General features: G+C 42.9%; 1 protein-coding gene across 1 annotated transcript; it reads left to right on the forward strand.

The window, feature by feature from the left end:
- The first annotated feature begins 1933 nt into the window (after positions 1–1933).
- Positions 1934–20023, forward strand: GABRD (gamma-aminobutyric acid type A receptor subunit delta). The gene is made up of 9 exons (XM_009489056.2): positions 1934–2001; positions 11385–11497; positions 12084–12151; positions 13047–13267; positions 14079–14161; positions 16452–16589; positions 17513–17668; positions 18271–18482; positions 19724–20023. The coding sequence occupies exons 1-9, from the start codon at positions 1934–1936 to the stop codon at positions 20021–20023; spliced, it is 1359 nt and encodes a 452-aa protein (XP_009487331.1).
- The last annotated feature ends 812 nt before the right edge of the window (positions 20024–20835 follow it).

Genomic DNA, 20835 nt, shown 5'->3' on the forward strand with positions numbered 1-20835 from the left:
TGCAAGTAAGGCTGGAAGCAAACTCCGGAGAGCCGCCGGGCCGGGGGCCGCTGTGACCCTCCCGCGGGGGGTCCCGGGGGGCCCCGTTCCCCAGGAGCACGCAGAGGGCCCGGCAGCTTGCACGGCACGGAAGGCGGGAGCGTGCCCGGCGCTACCGAGCGCTGCCGGTGCCGGCCCCCGAGCAGCCGTGGGATGCGGGGCTCGCAAGCGCCCTGTCACCGCTCCGTGCCTGCTGAAGTAGCCCGAAGCGTTTCACTTCAGGGAAGCCCCTTCGCAATCTGAGCGACGAGGCAGAAGTTTGTAAAACCTTGGCTCTGCCTCTCTCAGCTTTGCACGGGAGGCCGGGACAGCTTTTAGCAAGCGAAGAGGGGGCAGCGTCCCCTCAGCAGAGCCCCCCCCGCTTAGAGCCCCGCTTCGCTGCTCGACGCCGGGCTGCAGCTGCGCTCGCCCCGGAGCTGTGCAGCCGCGATTCGCACGGGGAGGAACGGGGGGCGGGGGCGGGGGGCGGCGGCAGCAGCGCGGGGCCAGCGCCCGGTGCCAGCAGCGCCCGGTGCCAGCCCCCCGCGGCTCCCGGCTCCCGCCGCTCCCCGGCGCTTGTCCTGGGCGGGCAGCCCGGCTCTCCGCGCCCCGGGCTCCCCCGGCTGCACGGCGGGGTCGCCTTTGCCCTCGGCTCGGGCTGCATCGCCCCGCTCCCCGCCGTGCCGCCGCCCAGGACACGCCGCGTACCCCCGCAGCACTTTTAGTTGGCTCCCCGCCGCGCTCGGTGGGACGGATCTATCGCTCGGGAGGGGATTTTCGGCACCCAGCCTTGCACCCGGGAAGCCCGGCCGGAGGAGAGCCGGGCGCTTCTGGGGGCAGCAGAGGAGCCGTGCCGAAGCCGGGCAGCGGAGCCGGGGGGGAGCGAGCCGGAGGAGCGCATCGAGGTGACCCCCGCGGAGGGGGAGAGCTGCCCCCCGCAAAGGAGGAGGGCATCGAGGTGACCCCCGCAAAGGGGGAGAGCTGCCCCCGCAAAGGAGGAGGAGAGCTGCCCCCCGCAGAGGAGGAGGAGAGTTGACCCCGCAAAGCAGGAGGGCATCGAGGTGACCCCCGCGGAGGGGGAGAGCTGCCCCCCGCAGAGGAGGAGGAGAGCTGACCCCGCAAAGGGGGAGGGCATCGAGGTGACCCCCGCAAAGGGGGAGGGCATCGAGGTGACCCCCACAAAGGGGGAGGAGAGCTGACCCCGCAAAGGAGGGGGGCATCGAGGTGACCCCCGCGGTGGGGGAGAGCTGCCCCCGCGGAGGGGGAGAGCTGCCCCCCGCAAAGGAGGAGGAGAGCTGACCCCGCAAAGCAGGAGGGCATCGAGGTGACCCCTGCAAAGGGGGAGAGCTGCCCCCGCAAAGGAGGAGGGCATCGAGGTGACCCCTGCAAAGGAGGAGCGCATCGAGGAGACCCCTGCAACGGGGGAGAGCTGCCCCCGCAAAGGAGGAGGGCATCGAGGTGACCCCCACAGAGGAGGAGGAGAGCTGCCCCCCGCAGAGGAGGAGAGCATCGAGGTGACCCCCACAGAGGAGGAGAGCTGCCCCCGCAAAGGAGGAGGGCATCGAGGTGACCCCCACAGAGGAGGAGAGCTGCCCCCCGCAGAGGAGGAGAGCATCGAGGTGACCCCCACAGAGGAGGAGGGCATCGAGGTGCACCCCTGCAGAGGAGGAGAGCTGCCCCCCGCAGAGGAGGAGAGCTGCCCCACCACCTGCCCCGCGCTGCGGGCCGCCCGCATGGCTCCCGGGCGCTGGAGAGACCGGGGGGGCTGCTGCTGCTGAGCAACACCACGCTGCTTTAAACTCGGCCTCAACTTAGCACGGCGAGCAGGGATGGCAACACTGCCGGAGCTTCGGAGCTGCCAAGAGAGCCGGGGAACCTGGGTTTTGTTTGCCACTGTCTAATAAATGGGAGTAAAATGGAATTTCTTACCTGGGTTTTTCCTGCCTTGGTTCTACTGTGCACCCAACAGCACAGGTGTATCAGGTAAGAGGATGCCTTATCATTCTTTCTTAGACTGGCCTGAGACGGCCGTTCTGTCGGTGTGGCTGGGGTGCCAAATGCCCGCTCTGGCCGTAGCTCCCACTTTTGCCCAGGGATGCTCTCCATTTCAGGGCTACGGCTGCTTTGAGTGAGCACTCAGCAGAAAAAGGGGTCTTGACTGAAGAGTTTCCTCAATATGCCCCATCGTCCCCCCCTTCTTTTTCTAGCAGAGGATGCACTTCTGCCAACTGAGCAGCAGTTTCTCGGGTTTATCAAGGGGGGTGTTTTTAACAGGATGCCTGTGGAAGCCTTTTCCCGAGAGCGCTTACTCTAAATCGGGGGCAATCACTTTTTGTAATGGCACAGCACATCCCAGCGCAGCCTCATCCCCTTAAACAGCTCTGTAGGGGGCCTGCTTGAACGCGAAACTCTTCCATAAAACCCGGCACAAGCAGTGGGGTACTAACTGAACACCTTTGCTTAGGGCCTCCACAGGCACAATTAAAAACCCAAAATACAGACATTCCTTTCTAACCCGTGTGTTAAGTCTCCTGAACTGGAGATACGAGGAGGAGACTGGCAGAGATCTTAGAAAAAATGTTTGAAGAACACCAACCATCTCTCAAAATAATAGCTGGTAAAGATGCATGTTTGCGATCCTCAGTCACATTTATTCAGAAGGTGTTAGCTAGGCAACCAGCTATGTTCTCTATATATTCTCTACAGATCTGGAGGCTGTATGTGGAGAAAGCTTGCCATGATTATGCAATGAAAATAGAAGGGGGAGTAAAAAAGAACTTGCTGCATGTAAAAACATGCCTACATCATCCAGAGCAGAGATGGCTGTGGTATTAAAGGGGTCTTCCTACTTCCAGTTTATAGACATTATTAATAGCGTCAGAGGAGCACAAGAAGCAAAGTGATAACTGCAGTAAGAATAACGTTGCTGTTATAGTTTTTGGAATTAATTAGTGAGATCTGATTTTTTCACTGGGAAGGAAAAGGATCTTGCATTAGAGGAAGTGTCAAGTCAACCGCTCTTATTCAGGACTGATATAATTATTTATCCTATGACCTTGAATCTGTTACCCAGGGTCAGATGCTGACACCCTCATGCTCTGAAGAAATACAGTATTACAGTGAAGGCAGAGAAAATACTGCCTGTGACCTAAGAGCATCAAGATCTTGCCCATAATTTCAATGAGCCTGTTTCTCTATCTGCACTTGGGCTAGCATTAAGTATTTTGGTTGAAAAGTGGTGTTTGAGTATAAAAGAAGGGAAAAAAAAGAATTTTAAGGAAGAGTCAGCCTTCTCAGTGTCTGTCTTCAAGGTCTGTTTCTAGGCACAGCAACTGCCAGGATATGTGCAGCCTCTAATTTGTTGGATAAATTATTTTATATTTGGATTAATTACCTAGTTACTTGACTTTCTTCCTCCAGTTACACCAGAGGGATGAGTTGTTTGTTAGAAATACATATACTCGTGGCAGAGAGTAAGGCAAGGCAAATTCTAGCTTGTGACATTCCAACTGTTCACTTTGTAGTAGTTTTCCAAATATGCCAAAGTGTAAGACATTCAGTGGTCAAAGAAAACTGCTCTGTCTGCGTGGCTATGGCAGAACATTGTTTAATCTTGTAAAAAGTGAGTACCCTTGCTTACATGTGTACTTCTGATGAGTTAAACAGAACTAAACCAAAATTTTATCCTTGCCTCAGTAAAATTACTCACACATAGACGACCTGTGAAATCATTCCCCTTGTAAAGGCCCAAGAAGCACATAACTTCCTTATTCTCTTCCTTGGAGTTCTGTAATGTGATATTAGATACAATTTATGTTTCGTAAGAGATGCTTTTATGAAGAGCAGTGTCTTATTAATACTGTGGTTTTATAATAATGGGCAAAACTACCAACAGCTACATTTTATTGCTCTGATCTTGTTTTCTAAAGGTAACGTGATTGATGGTTATGATGACAGAGGCCATCCAAGCCCACTACGTTAGCTGCTTGTGACCTCTATGGACTGTATATTGACAGGTGTAAGCAAAAACATACTCAAAAAAGGACGAATATTTCAGCAAGTTCTGAACTCAGTGGTATGACATAAGACTTCCCAAAGGCAAAACTACCTATTAAAATAATGTTAAGGTTTGGCAAAGGAGGGAAGTGAGGAATACATGTAGCCTGCTTCCTCTTAGCATTTTTGAATATCCTTTCAGGGTGCTTTAGAGGGCTGTGTTTGAAGCAGTTGCTCTGTCATGTGTGCTATTTGACTGAAGTGAATGAGTCAAATTCCACCTAAGTCAGCACATCCCACTTATGCCAGTGCTGTTTGCAGGTAAACATTTTTTAAATGTAGTATTTTGTGGTCTGCTTGAGACAGTGACTAGTGGCAAGAAATTTATCATTTATACGACTGACAGCTCTTTGGGGCAAAGACTGTGGCTTCCACTATTTTATCAGAGTTTGATATGCTGTGGATGCTGCAACAATAAATGTGTCATAGTGAATGAGATCATCTGCTGAAACACACTTAGTGAAGTATTTCTTCATTTGTGCAGGGAAAGAGTACTATTGATAGGAGTTTTGGGACGTCTGTACTTTGTAATTCTTTACTGAAAGAGGTTTTAATTCGCTAATTAAAAATAGGTGCGTCTTTTATATTTAAGATAGATTTGCATAGAATTGTCCTCCTGTTGTGTGTCTCCCTCAGCCTTTTACTTCTATTCATGGAAACAGAGCAGCTTTAACACATGAATATATGTGGAGTGGTCCATTTTCTTTTCCAACCTAAACAATTCTATGATTTTCTGTAACTTAAAACTCACAGAGAGGAAGTAAGGGCTTTGATGTTCAAAAGGTTGCCATAAATTAAGCCTAATGCTTTTTCAATTACATTTCAAAATACAAAACATATTTACAGTGAGCTTCACTTAGAGTCAGGAATGGCAGATGGGAAGGATACGCATGCTGCTCTGGATAATCCTGGAGTTTGACAGAGGCCAGATTGTTTGCTGACCTTGCAGGATATTCCTTGTCTTTTTCCCAAGAAAAAGTTTTCCTGAGTGGCAATCACATCTGGGACATTTGCCCCCAAAAGATTATCTCAAAGAAAATGAAATGTACTCCATCCCAGTCCTCAGTATCGGTCAAACTGGTATTTCCACGTACCAGGTTAAAAGATTCGTATAACAGCTATGTCACAGTCCCCGAAAGAATCAGGTTAACAGATTTAAAGAAGGAACAGGAGATGGTAAAAGTGATTTTCCACATCTTACTGCTATACATGTTTGTCAAAAGGTTAGCGCACCCTCCTTACAAGTGTGACCTAAAATCAGTATCTCATTGGCCACTGACTTAGAGATGCTGCCGAGCTTTTGGCACTGCTTTGCAAAAATAATATTGCTAATGTTATCTCTTGTTCAGCTGCTGTAGTGCACTCATTCACACAGAACACATAGATTGCCTCTTTCCTTGGTGTAATTTAAATACCAGTTTTTTTCTAATAATATTGATAAATTTCTAGCAACCATTTTCAAGCAGTGTTCTGGAAGATAATGAAGACAGGCTAATACCTCACTTACCTGACGAGCCCTTTAATGATGTGCTGTCCAAGCTGATTGATGCTTCTCCTCCCCATCACCCCCCGTTAGGAGAATGCAATGGTCCTGCAGCAGCTGGGAGAAAGATGTCAGCTCGGATAGAAAGGATTTTGGGATATATGTACTTTTTATTCCAGAGCTGATAGTACTTAGCTCTGAAAGAGATGCATTTCTTTGTCATTTGAGATTCATTGCCTGGAGTTGCTTTCCCTAACCTGTGTCAAGGACAGTTTTGTTAGGCAAAGAACTTCATAGTTTTGCCAGGTTTATCGATGGTGATTTCCTCTCCCCTTTATCTAGCATGCAAGAGAACTATTCTTTTCATAGTTTGAGCAGCAGTAATCTGTTTTCTACTGCTAACAACGAGCTCTGCTGAAGTTCTCAAAATGCGTAAACTCCAGATACGGACAGACGCAAATATATTCTCCAGAATATCTGCTTGAAATGAGATGTGTACAGAGTCAGAGTGTGGATGAAAAACCATCTTCTTCAGCTTTAGATTTGGGAATGACTTCTAGAGTGATATTAGTACACACGACTGCTGCCATTCAGTCAGCTAGGCACCCCACTCTGGCCTGGTGCAAAACCAAGATAAGCTTTCTGATGAGCTGTTATGCCCCTTGAGTTTTACAAATCAATAGCTTAGTTTTACAAAGTCCCTTTCTTACTAAAACAAGCTTTACAGCAGCTTACATCAGGAAGTGAAGTTGCTGAATCAACTAATAGTAGTTTCCTTTCTTTTCATCTTTACTGCTTACACTATGAAAAGTTAATCCCTTCCAATGCGTCTTTTCTCTGCTGGTCTTCCTTTTTCAGGTACAATAAATGGATAATGTTTTAGGGCATATATATATTCCCAACTGCTTATCAAGGATGAATGAAATTCTCCCACCATCCTTCATGTAACTTGAAAGCACTGGATCTGATGTACAGAAGTCTAGAGGAATGGCTCAAAGGAGTTATCACAAACTGACCTGTAAACTGCCATGAAAATACAGGTCTGCTTTCCAAAGTCATCATTTTTGACTGAGGACTGCTATACTGTCTGCTAAAATTCACACTTTTGTCTTCACCAGATAAAAAAGAAACGAAAATATTATAGGCAGAATAATATTCTTGAGTTTGTTATTTCTCCTCTCCCTCAATATTCTTGAGGGACCAAAAAGAGGGGAATGGGAGATTTGTACTATGCTGGAGGACCTGGGATGACTTTAGACCTAAAAAGCACGTTTCAGACTGATGCAAGCAGAACTTGGACTCATTTACACCATGCTGAATCATACACCCAAGCATACAGCCCCTGCTACGTTAGTTCTTATGTCTGCATTATTTCCCTTGCTCCATCAGCTTCCACGTCAGCCTGACAAAATGTAATTTGAAGAATATGGCTGTTTAAAGTGGTCACTGGGTAGTTTAAAGGTAAAATATAGGTTCACAGAATCATGCAATGGTGGAGGTTGGAAAGGACCTCTGGAGGTCATCTGGGCCAACCCCCTGCTCAAGCAGGGCCCCCCAGAGCCGGTTGCCCAGGACTACGTTCAGACGGCATTTAAATATCCCCAAGGAGGGAGACCACAACCTCTCTCAGCAACATATCCCGTCATTCAGTCACCCGCACAGTGGAAAAGTGCTTCCTGATGGCCAAGCAGAACCTCCTGTGTGTCAGTTTGCGCCCGTTGCCTCTGGTCCTGTCACTGGGCACCAGTGCAAAGAGCCTGGCTCTGCCCTCTTCACACCCTCCCTTCAGATATTTAAATACATATATACTCCAGGCTAAACAATCCCAGCTCTCTCAGCTGTTCCTCATATGAGAGATGCTCCAGTCCCTTAACTGTCTGCATGAAGAAAGCCTAATATTAGCAAAAGCTTTTGGTAACTCACTGATAACTGTTTGTAAATGAAAGTGTAGGTTATTCTGATTCACGTATTCTCTTTGAGTATCTAGCAGCCATTCTGTGAGCACCATGCTAGTGTGTGAGAACGGCAGTAACTGAGTAAGGGTAATTTTGTTGCCCATTTCAAAGAAGTTTAAAAATGAACCAGTAGTATAAACATCAACAAAGTAAATCTAGCCATAAAATTATTTCAGCTGTAATACTTTAATAACCCCCACTGGTGTTAAGTGCATATAGCTCCACTAACTTCAACACATTTGTTACACTGATGATCTGACCCTAGGGCTTTATTAATAATAGAAACAAGATTCATTTTAATTGTGTCATGGATATTTAAGTAAAACTCCCTCTAGATTGTAATCTGCTTAAAACACATGGCAAGCTACAGCCCAGAGTTTTTAAACCAACTCTCATAATTTTAACTTCCTTTCAGCTCTATGGCTCTCCTTAACGCCATTAAAATAGAATACTGACACAGGATTACTGACACTGTAAATGCTTTTTCAAAAAAGATGAGGCTCCTGGCAGTTCTTATGGTGACAGTACTTCTTTTATAGCAAGTGACCAATTATAAGTCAGTTATCTGGGGATGAGTTCTCGATGCACATAAGTACCAATACCTAGTGTGAAAGGGGAGCAGCAGAATTTGTTTTTATTTTTTTTCTCAGGTTGAGTACTCATAAATATACATGGTATTCTAATTTTACAATGACTTGTACCTAGCACTTTCGCACTATTGCGTATGTAGGAAGCGTAAGCTACATTATCCTATCCTCCCAGATCAGGCACGCAAGATAGGTCACTGCTGTGCAGTCACCTTCTGACTTCAGTAGTGTTTTCAAAACACTTCACAGAACTTGGCTGCAGTTTTAGCAGCAGAGTTGAAAAGCACCATCTTCTACTGAAAAGGCAAAGAGATTTTAGGCAGATCTATACATTCAAGCGTATTCTAGTTATTTACTCTAATTACGAAAAGACTTAAAGTATCATTCTTTACCTATAAAAGGAGCTCAGATATTTTACTGATTAGCAATACCATTACATATCTGTGGCTGAGCCTTGAAAGTTACAAATAAATACATTTTTAAACAAAATTCTTTCAACGTAGTCTCATATTCTCTAATCTGCCAAGGCCTTAATTTAAAAAATTATTTGTTTTCTGTATTAACTGATAGCCGTAGTATTTCCAGAAATAGGGTAGTGAATGTAAAAGAAAATAAATGCAAGAATTTCTGAATTGCAATGTTTGGTGGTAATGCAGAAGAAAGCCAGACCTTAGCACCTGGATCTTGCCAAGTATTATGAAACTATAATTTCATTTAATTAAATACTGACAGTTGGATGATTGAAAGACCAGCACATAGGAAACAGCAGTCTGATAAAAAGAAGTGTTTATATAGTTGATGAGTCCCAATAAAGAAGGAAAAAACTCTGTCGACATCTTCAAAGCCCTTGTCTCAATCCATTATGTTATTCCAATTTATGTAGCTGAAAAGATGGCTCTGGGTCTTCCAAGATCCTTACTCAAAAGAGATACAGGAACCTGAGAAATATCTGAGATAGTCATTTGAGATTAACATACAGCAGTGTGCTCATCGCAAGGAAACATTAGAAGTGCCATTTAATATACATCCCCAATTTTAACATTTTGCTGTGAACGAATGAAGTTTCACTTTGGAGCAGCATCCCTATGCTTTAAGGTCGCTTAAGCTTTGACACCTCTGTTAATGGAAGTTTTCAGTGTCTCTGCTGCTCAGAACTTGCATTTATACATCGTAATCGCAGAATCCTTACATGTGGGGCAAGAATTTTATGACAAGGGCAATCAAAGATTTTTCTTTCAGTCCCCTGGGAGAAGAAGAGTTGGTTGTTGTAGGATACTCTGCGACTGTGCTAGCAGTAACTGCATGTGCTGAACTGAATGCCCAGACTGGCGTATTTTGGAGAGAAAAAACATGTGCTTTATGTGGGTCAATGTCGCATGAACACTCTGAGGAAGTTATGTAAGTACCAAGGCAGAATATGCTTATGGTATTTTACTCTGCAGACTTTCGTCGATGTTTAATGAGTTTCTCTTCTGTTACGAGTGATATATATCTCTCAAATGCCATATTTATTGCTGGACTCGGTGGAAGAAGCTAAAACAGTGCTCAGACAGTTTTGCTGTACTACTTGCATTCAGATACAGGCCCTCTCAAACCACTGGCGAATTTTCTCTTTGCAAATAGTTGTGGTAGACGTTGTCACAGTCCTTCATTTATCTATTCCTGTCATGTCAATCACAGTGCTGGCAAGAGGAATTGTGTGAGCAGGCACAGATCTGCTTCAAATGAAGTCTGCCAGCTCAGTTTAAACAGTTAATGAAGACAAAATAAGCTTGCTTTTGTTTATAAGAGGTTATGGAATATCCACATAACTGCTTGCACCAGGAGGGTTGAGGAACTGGCATCTGCCAGGTGGTGGAAAATGGCAATAAGAAACTGATAATGTCTTCAAGGATCAGAAAGAAGCATATGCCTAGCACCTGAGAGGTGGAGCCTTATTTCTGGGAGGGGGACTGTGGCATGCTGCACAAATCTGACAGCAACACATTACCTCCCAAACAAAACCTACTGCCTGTTTGGTGGCTCACTCAGGTCCCAGGAGTGAGTACCAAAGGATGCGTGCATTGTGGCATCCCACACTCCTGACCTGAGGACAGATGGCCAAACCCACGCTGCCTGATGCTGGCAAGTGCAAACCAGCATGAGCAGGTGAGCGGGGCCCTCCCAGCGTGATGGAACCATCCCTACATGCCCAAAACTCTGGGGCACCTGTGGGAAGGTGGAGCAGGACAGAGACATTTCAGTGCTATGGATACCTCACCTACCGCTCAAGAACATGGACAGGAATGGCCCCAAATCCAGGACCGTAGTCAGGGCGCTTGCCCTTGCATTTCTAGGATCGTGGAGCACACCTCGGGCTCCAGGACAATGGTCAAATCCCTCAGGCTCACCACTATGGGCAGCTCCTCGCACTGCAGAACCATGGGCCCCTCTCGAGGTTTCTGGAGGCTCCTGAGTTGCCTGGACCGTAGACAGCCACCTCTTTGGCTCAGAAAGAGGAGAACTACCGGGGCTTTCAGGTGCCATGGACAGCACCTCCCGAGTTCCAGCGCCACAGCCCGCTCCTGCCGAGGTTCAGGTCCGGCCCACAGGCAGCTCCGTGCCGGGTCGGGGCCGTGGGGATGCCCCCTTCCATGGTCCCGTGCTTTCAGCTGTTCCCTTTTTAAGCGAGATCTCCTTTTTGACCGTATCTTTGCAGTTTTCAGGTGTTTGTACGCCTTCTATTAGCATTGCTTTTCATATTTCTGAGGCGCAATGGTACTTTTCACCGTGTCAAAGACATTAAATCCAAATTCCATCTGTGTAATTTCCACCGTTTTCCCATCACGTTTGACTATACACCAGCCTTCTTGATCTCAGCTGTTCTATAGTGGTACTAGGAGCTGTCACAGCTGCTGTGTCCTGCTACCCAGAGAGCTGCATTTCAGCACCCACAGATGCATTTTACGCAGTATACAAAGTATCTTGGTTTCCCTCATGCTTTCTTTATGTTTCTAAATCTTTTTTTTCCTACTTTTTTTTTTTAAAGAAAAAAACCTTAAAAAAGTATGTGATTGTATTTCAGAAAGAGGCCATAGTCTTGCCTGAAATATGTTTTCATTTAAACAGAAATATCTGAAATGGTTTTCCTATCTATATGCAGTATTTTTCCACTAAATTACCAATATAGCTGATTATACTGTAGGTGGTCTCTGGGGTAAAAGAAGTAAATGTCTTCCATTTCCTGTTATTTTTCTGTTTGTAAACGTGGCCAAGTTTTAAAAGGTACTTATTCTCTTTACCTAGAGCTATGAATGACATCGGCGATTACATAGGTTCCAACATCGAAATATCCTGGTTACCCAACCTGGATGATTTAATGAAAGGGTATGCACGTAATTTCAGGCCTGGGATCGGAGGTGAGACTTTGAGAGTAATGTCTCTTTTGTTTCTTACAATCCTTCTACCCTCTGATGTTTATGTGAACTTCATCCTCTACATGATGAAAAGGTTGTGGTTGTCTATTACTTGGATGCTGGAAATAATAACGATCAACAGTTTGCTTGATCTTGAAAAAAGACAGACTGTACAACAGAATTAGCAACACAGTGTTCTTACTGGTACAGTTCTTAAATCACTGATTTCTAAGTTGAAGGAATTTTGGATTACATTAAGTGGCGATAATTTCTGCATTTGCTTGAAGTCATGCTGTCTGAAACTAGATGATGTGGTTTGCAGAAGGGATTCCCTAATTTTCAGTAACTGTGTTTGTATCTCATGTCCTTTATCACTGAAGCAAGGTATTCTGTTGGAAATTGAGGATGCAATCTGTAAAAGATTTAAATCTCTTCCTCTAAGGTAGATTTTACTTGGAAAGTGTACTTTCTCACGGAAAACACTTTTATGAATTTACTCTGTATGAAAGAATTAACAGTCTTGGGTCATCTGTATTTTTGTAGGTACTATGATGATGTAAATCACCCCATTCAAACATTTTTTTCTCAGGTCCTCCTGTTAATGTTGCTCTTGCAATTGAAGTAGCCAGCATTGACCACATCTCAGAAGTGAACATGGTATGTTATCAGTTAAACCTACCAAGTTGTGAACATATGCACTGCAACGACAGAAAGTGTAGAAAACTAACTAGAGAGATAGATGATCTCCAACATGCGTGGAGTGGAGAAATTATCACAAGAAGATACTGCAAAGAACAAACATTGTATTTTAAGACGCAGGCAGAGTCTCTTCTGGCAGACATTGGCAATTACAAGAATCTAGCCATGTATAAGTCACTGAGATTTCTTACTACAGTTAGCAAGGTTGGATCTGTGCAGCACTTACTAAGAGAAGCCTGATTTTAAGCATTAATTCCAACTTCTGTTCAAATTCCTTTTCACCACAGATACTTCCAAAAAGAAGCTACAGGAATGATTGGTTGTGAGATGCTCCTCATTTTTGTGTAAAGACCTTTCAATAAAGCAGTGGAGTATAACAACTTGCAAGTCACATAAACAAGCATAGGCATGAATTAACTGCATTTCTGAAACACAATAGATTTGATTTTAAAACCAAAACTTTGACTTTCCTTCCATCCTTTGCCTTCATTACAGATGCATAACTTCACCTGATTTTTTAGTTTTACTTTAAAAAAACCTTCAAAAACAGAAGTTGTACTTGTGGAGATAAACTGATTTTCTTCATTAAGTCATATGCAACTCTTGCAACATGTTATATATAATGCTGACATTGAATAACTTTTTGATATCTTGGTTTTATCCATGGTAGAAGCATATGACAGAAATTAAAATGCTTGGGCAGCTCTATGGCTGATGAGTATAAAACCACTTATTTGCACAGGGAACAGTCCATACATTTCTAGGCTAATACAATGATTTTTGACCAAGTCCCAGGGCATTATCATTGTGTTTGTTTAGCATAACTTTTTAATTGGGACTTCTCTTCTCATAGGAATATACAATGACGGTATTTTTGCACCAGAGCTGGCGAGATGAACGTCTGTCTTACAACCACACCAATGAAACTTTGGGCTTAGACAGCCGGTTTGTGGACAAGCTCTGGTTGCCAGATACTTTCATAGTAAATGCCAAGTCTGCCTGGTTCCATGATGTGACTGTGGAAAACAAACTTATCAGGCTCCAGCCAGACGGAGTCATTTTATACAGCATCAGGTGAGTGAGAAAGAGTGCAAGTGTACTCTATCCTGTATTTTTGAACAGACTATAAAGTAATCACTCGGTTTTCCTAGGATGATTTCCTAAAGTAATTATTCATTTAAAATGGAAGAAAGTACTGGCGACTCCTACCAGAGATCCCTTTGCTTTACAAGGATTACACTGCCAGGAAGGTATCTTTGGCAACACTAACACATTTTCCACTGCATAACTGCATAACTGATCACTTTCAGAATGTCCTTAATGGGAGGTAAGCATCTCATAACTATTTGGTCACAGGGCAAGGAGATGCTGAATACAGAGCAAAGATTCTGTTCTCCACTCTCTCACTATTTTCTAAGGGAACTATGAGCCTGATTTACGTTCAACTTCCCCATCTTTCAAACAGAGAAAGTAGTACTTCCTCACTTGGGAAGTGTCCTTGCTAGAACTCGTTAACTATACTTAAAGTTAATTGTGTAATCTAAAAATTAGTGAGTGTGCACCTTTGAAATTGTAAGTCCAAAGTCACGCTTAAGGTATTGGTAATGATCTTGGGGACAGTGAAAGGGAGTAGACTTGACTCAGAAAAGTCTTTTTTATCATCAGAAGTAGCTGAAGCGTCCCCTGACATTAGACAAATCATACGACCTTTCTTCAATTTCCCCCCACCTTTGGGTTTCCCACAGACTTAGTAAAGACAATAGCGATACGGATTTTGAAAATAGTTTCCTGTATTAGTATTAAGGTTTCAAAGTTTTCCATTTGAGTTCTGAGGAAAAGGCTCTATCTGAATGCAACTAACTGGTGTTCATGTTGCTTGGAACAGGATTACCTCGACGGTGGCCTGCGACATGGACCTTTCCAAGTATCCAATGGATGAGCAAGAATGCATGTTGGATTTGGAGAGCTGTAAGGGCTGAGTACAGTGTTTCATACAATCTGTATTTTGTTTAAAGCCTGCATATATGGTACTTAGCTTGCTGGAGTTTGCTGGAATGATTCTGCTTTAGTCAATGATGTAAGGGGTGCCTCAGGATTTAGAAATAAAGGGTACAAACATGAATCCCTTTGTTCTCTGTGCTGGGCATTAGACTATGGACTTTTCAATACCAGTTCAGCTCTGATCCAATTGAAAACTATAGGATTTAATTTAGTGAAGATGAACAACGTACAGTCCTGCTGACAAATGTCTGAAACTTTGTGCTTCATATAAAACCTAGTGCAATTGTGACAGCCACTAGCATTACTGAGGTTTGCATCAAATCCAGTGAGAATAAGTAGAGAAGCCCACAGGCAAAATTTGATGTGCTATTTTTTCTTTATGAGAAAACAGGAAAAAGAAAGATTTCCCTGCTTTTAATGAATGCCATTGTGACTAACCCTTACAAAGCTGTTTAGCTTGCCTAGGCATTCCTGTATATGCTACACAGAAATCAATCAGAATACTCCATGGATTGGCTTAAAGTCATTTCTACTCACAAGGAAGGGTGAAGAATGAATTTATATTTTGTCCAACCTGTATTTGATCTATGACCAGCATGTAATTCCCATGAACATTAATACTTTTGCATGAAATTCACCACTGACGCAAGCAAGGGCCACCCAATCAATGGCAATGAATCCGGCCTTTTGTGGTTTTTATATCAAGGAGTTTACAGGTCCTGAGGGTTCCAGAGGTTTGTGAATAGCAGTTTCTGAGCAGATTCACTGGCCTATTGATGCAAGTTTCTCTTTTTCTTTTTTAGCACTGACTTTGTTTTCTAGGCAATTAACCACAATACCATTTTATCCTGTCAAAAATAGCAATCTACAGTTTTACTTATGTAATCACCAAATGCAGAGGCAGCAGACAGTGAACCAGCAATCAGTTCTCTCTCCCAGCAAGTTCTGCAGGCAGTTTTGGTGGTGGTTGAATTTTTTAATTGAATTTGAGGGTTTCGATTTCAGTGAAACAAACATGTAGAAATAAAGCCTCTTTAAACAAATGAATGGTTCAGTAGCAAGTTGTCCATTAACAGTAAGACTAGCAAAAGTCGATTTCCTATGGATTTGCATATTACGTAAATCCCCTCATACATATTCCCCCCCTTCTCTCGCATCCCTGGTGCCCTGCACCTCTCCCTAGCAGTTATCTTCAGCTGCCACCCATGCCAAACTGCAGTCACTAATGGGCTGATACACGTGGGGATTGTCAAGCTAGCGGGTGCATCTCAGAATGGACATGGCTCTGAGTTACACTGCTGTTCTCTAACCAGATGCACCAATTTGGTTTTCTGTTCTCTACACACCATTTCTTACAAAACTTTCAAGAATCTAGCATCTTTGAAGCCTTTACCTTTTTGTCATTTTGGTTTGAAAATATTGAGGAAGTTCAAAAGGTGTTAGGAGGAGAACTGACAGGAAAAGACTGCACAGGCAGTTTGCCTCGGCATTGTTTTCTGATTAAACTACTTGAAGCCTGGGGGAGGCCCGAACAGTTGTTTCCAAGAGCGGGGATTCATATGAACAATGTGGCTGTGTACTGCACTTGCATGCAGTGTCCATTTGTAAGGCGCTGGAGGGCTTGCAAGGGGAGACAGAGAGCCAACTGGACGCATATTTTCTGAGGGCACTGGGGGAACCCCTGACAAAGGAAATCTGTTTCCCCAACACTGCCTGACTGGTACAGAGTACCTATCTCATAAAATCAATGTGTGAACTTGGAGATAGACTTGCAGTACAGAATTACACTCTGATCTGTCTTCAGTAGGATAGGCACAGATAGATTAGATTTAGTAGTTATTTTCTTTTACAAAGAGAAATTTCTGTGACTCTGAGATCCAAGCACAGTGCAGGGGTAAGTAGGCTAGTTCGAGTGCTACAGTAACAGTTACTCTACTTTAAGTGAGTATGCAAATGTGCTTTTTGAAAGAGAATTTGAATATTTCTCATGACACTGAAGTGCATTGTTCCATACCACATATTGCTAGTCAGCGTGAATCAACTTGGGTTATTCTTCCTGTAGGAAAGCCACCCCAGTGTGACACTGGCAGCACTGAGGTTGCCAGGACAGTGCATTATCCAGACTGAATCACAGCATGTTTGCAATGGGAGCGATGAAAATCAGCATAGCAGAGGAATTAGAGGACTTCCATGATGAGTCCTCTAAGTTCTTAATTTCTTCCTCAAACTTTGTGTTTATTCAGCTTTCTTTTGGCAGATGGCTACTCTTCAGAGGACATCGTCTACCACTGGTCAGAAAACCAGGAGGAGATCCATGGGCTGGATAAGCTGCAGCTTGCTCAATTCACAATTACCAATTACCAGTTCACAACAGAAATGATGAACTTCAAATCTGGTAACAGGATCTGTCTTCAATTCAGGAACAGTATCTGACTTTTCCTGCATAGGGAAACTTCCTGTATCTACAACAGAAAATCCTTCTTATTAAGGAACTAATTCAAGAATCTGTCAGGTTTCTGATAAGAGTTTTCTTTAGCTTACACTTGCAAAAAATGCCAACCTTTGCTGAGCCTTCAGGTAGCCACTGTAGCAAATTGTGCCCTTTAGCTCTGTATATTTGACAAAATACTGCATGGTGGAGTAGCCAGACAGCACTCGATAAAAAACACTTGAGGTATAGCTCACATTTTCTTGACCTAATTTGCAACTTCAGATAAAGAAAAATTTCCATTAGCCCTGGTGTTATGAGGCTTTTGATGTACAGTCAGATCATTCTAATTCTATCCAGTAGAAGTCAGTGGTGTGTATGCGTATCACTGGGTTTATCGCAATGTTTGTAAAAGATTGGAGTCTTTTCTTTCCTGCTGATTTTTCATCCTCTTTCATGTATTCAGATTCTCATTTATGCTGCACATCTCCTCTAAGCTCTTTTCTGAGTTTGAAATTAACTTGGCCTTTTAAAAAATCTAAATTTAGTATCTGGAGGACTTTCTACAGCAGATGATAAGACAGTACACATTTTGAAGCAATACTGCTATTTGAGAAGACTCATGATTTTATTTTCAGATCTGGCATTGATATGACCCGAGATAAATCATTTGACCTATTCTTAGCTAACGGTGTTGATGAGAACTGCAGTACCTCGTGCAGGGTTTATGAAGACTAATTGAACAACATTCAAAAAAGCTTTTTGTGATCCTTGTCCAAAAGATGTTTAAGAATGTAGATCTGTGTCATTATAGGAAATGTTATTTTGAATATCAGTTTAACCGTACTTCACACAGTCAGAATCTTTCTTTGTCGGCATTTTTTTTCCAGCAGGTCAGTTTCCCAGGCTCAGTCTCCACTTCCACCTTCGGCGAAATCGAGGAGTTTACATCATTCAGTCTTACGTTCCTTCTATCTTACTAGTGGCCATGTCGTGGGTATCCTTCTGGATCAGTCAGTCAGCTGTGCCTGCCAGAGTGTCATTAGGTAAAACAGATAGCTTGGGGAACTAACAGGGAAGGGTATGCTGAAGTTGTAATTACGCTCTCTAATAATCCTCATTTTCCATGAAGGTGCATTTGTGAATACTATGTTTACATCTGCAGAAGAGAAGGTCCTTTAAAAGATTTCCTTCGTGTTTTAATTTCCATCATGCTATCAGAGCAGCTGCCTCAGTAAAGAACAGAAAATAACCATCTAAAGATGGTTAAAAGCAATAGTGAATGTGAGGCAGATGTATGAAATAATTGATTTGAAGGAACTGGGACAGTGACAAAAAAAATATTCCTAGAGCTTGTGGATCTGTTTGCTTGAGTAAGGGTTGCAAGTCCAGATGCAAAAGTTTTTGAGGGTTAAGCCTTCTGGTTTTGTTTGTCCTGACGTAGAACAAAACCAAGGGTAACATGTCCAAAGCTGCCTTAGCCATACAAATGCACAGTTTTTTACAAGCTCCCCTGTTTTGAAAATCAGAAGCCAGACTATTAAGGGGCTTCTACTGTGAAAATATTCCTCAGCTTCAGATTAGTAAATACACTTATTATAGTGTATACTATGAAACCTGAAGTAAATTTTCTCACACTACACTGCAGGTATAACTACTGTTCTTACTATGACTACACTGATGGTCAGTGCCCGATCTTCGCTTCCACGAGCATCTGCCATCAAGGCACTTGACGTTTACTTCTGGATTTGCTATGTGTTTGTCTTCGCTGCACTGGTAGAATATGCATTCGCACATTTCAATGCTGACTACATGAAAAAGCAAAAGAACAAGATAAAGGCAAGAAGGCAGAGTGGAGAGGTCAGTAAGTGTAATACTGTGAATAACTTTGCAAAAGCAATCACCCTGCATTATGACATTTTTCTACTTTGGAAGCAAATTCTTCTACCCCTTTTGGAAAAAAAAAAATTCCTGGTTAATTCTTTTGTCATGTTAATATAACAAGCAACCAAATGCAACTAATTGCAGCATGGTTAGCACTAAAGACAACATATTCTTACATGGTTTGCTGCTGTATTTAAGGTAGGAAATGGAGAACAAGAGAGAGAGGCAAAGTATGTCTTGAGCCAGATTTTGTACATCTTACACTTTGAGAATACCCTGTGATATTTGTCCAGTCCTCAGTGGAGGTTACGGTAACCTTGAGTTGCTCCTGTAGGGTCACGGCAAAGTCATTATGACAGTATTACATGGGATGGGGAAGAAAGGCCCTTTCTCAGAAGGTGTTCTTTAGTAGCTGCTTCTGCTAAGACTCTTTTAGTTCTGCTACACCATAATAAAATGCTGTCAGCAAAACAAAAACTACGCCTGTAGTCTTGAATGTTGTCCCCTGGAGATTACATTTTTTACACCTAAACTGCATGAGGTAAATACAAATATAATTAGCATGGATATAAGTTATGTAGATATGAAGCCCAGTGAAACTGAACAAAGGAGTCCGTAGATGAAACTTCTTCCAGGAACTCCAGATGGCTTTGCTGCTTTCTTCATTTGCATACATGCATGTTAGTGATGAAGCAGAATGAATTAATTGATTAAGGAACTTTTTTTTTTTTTGGACAATTCACAATTTTGTAGTCCAGGCCTACATATTTTTGAATTCTCTGGCTGCTTGGGTATTATTTATGATTATTATTACTTCATTTTATTAAGCTGTAGCAGATACAACTGATCCATATTCATTTCCTGTCCCACCTCCACGTTCTCTCAGCTTTGACAAGAGCCTGAGAACTGCCTATTGGCTTTGGCCACGGAACAGGATGTCTCCTTAAATCAGTCAGCTATTTTCAGTCAGGAGTCCCTAAGCATGCTGCCTCAATGGAGCCTCAGTAATTCAGAGCATGTAAAATTATAAACAGAATTTAGATGTGGCAGCATAGTCTTCTTTCAGTGGTCCTTCTGCCAAAGCAAGTGATAAATACCATTCAGCACTTGTGGATCTCGTAGGTATTTCACCATGTCAGTATCATGGCTAGCTTGGATGAAGTTCGCTACTTCTGCCCTACAAGTCGCTATTATAGGTTCTCCTCTTTCCTTTGCAGGTAAATGTGAAGAACGCCATTGTTCTGTTTTCCCTTTCCATAGCTGGTGTGAACCAGGAACTGGCCATTTCCAATAGGCAGCACCGAATTCCCAGAAGCCTGCCTGGATCATATGGCACAATAGAAATCGAAACTGGAGAGACAAAACAGCGACAAATAATGAAACTGGATAAAAAGAGTGGTCTGAAGTCCCTCTTTAAGCCCATTGATGCTGATACCATTGATATATATGCCAGAGCCGTGTTCCCAGCAGCCTTTGCAGCAGTCAATGTTATATACTGGGTTGCATACACAATGTAAAAAAAAAAAAAAAAAGAAAGAAAATCCATTTGAAGAGCTACAAATTGAACAATACCTACAGACTAAAAAGCCCTTGCTGAGACTGTATTGATCATCTCTTCTCAAAATATTTTCCAATGAGCTCGAGACATTTCTAAGGTCAAGAAAGTCCTGTGATCAATTCCTACTAAAAGCAGCAATTTATTACCAATCTGATTTGGTACAGTAATAACTGCACTCTGCCAAACAATCCCAGCTCCTTATTTTCTGTATTACCATGAGACGATTTTTCATATGTACATATTTGCAGCAAAAGTTTAAATCTTAAATTACCGTTGTTTTCCTCCACTTTAAGGGTTGATCAGTGATGAAGATTTGGCTTTTCACAGTCAGATCATTTCCTTTTTTTGTGACAGAAGAGCTAATTCCTCACTTCCACACATGCGTGATTTTCTGCATCTGGCCTTCTGTGGGATGGTCTAAGTTTAACAGTAGTGGTAAAGTTGGAGTTTTGGATCATAAAAATCTCACAAACAAAGTAAATGGGAACAGAAGGGAGTGGAGGCTGTTTCTTAAATTATTATTTGTCTTGGATAAAGTATTGAAAACATTTCAATGCTCTTAGTCACAGCATGAAATAAAATATACGACACAAAATTCTACTGAATTGTTAATAATGACTGTATTACATTTCAGACCTAAGCTAATGAAAGTTTAAACACTTAAATACAGTAATGTTTATTAGTTTAATAGGCCCAAAAATAGACAAAAGTGATTTAGAAACACAGAGAAAGCTCAGGCTTTCTATGTTGAATTGGGAAAAATTTTAAAGG

Source organism: Pelecanus crispus, chromosome 15 (genome assembly GCF_030463565.1).
Source record: "Pelecanus crispus isolate bPelCri1 chromosome 15, bPelCri1.pri, whole genome shotgun sequence".
NCBI classification, from domain to species: Eukaryota; Metazoa; Chordata; class Aves; order Pelecaniformes; family Pelecanidae; genus Pelecanus; species Pelecanus crispus.

Bases quoted from the DNA above. Each gene is read 5' to 3' on its own strand.
- GABRD (XM_009489056.2), top strand. From the start codon at position 1,934: ATGGAATTTCTTACCTGGGTTTTTCCTGCCTTGGTTCTACTGTGCACC. The intron at 11,498-12,083 runs GTGAGACTTTGA...TTTTTTTCTCAG, and splicing joins TTTCAGGCCTGGGATCGGAG to GTCCTCCTGTTAATGTTGCT. The intron at 13,268-14,078 runs GTGAGTGAGAAA...TGCTTGGAACAG, and splicing joins GTCATTTTATACAGCATCAG to GATTACCTCGACGGTGGCCT.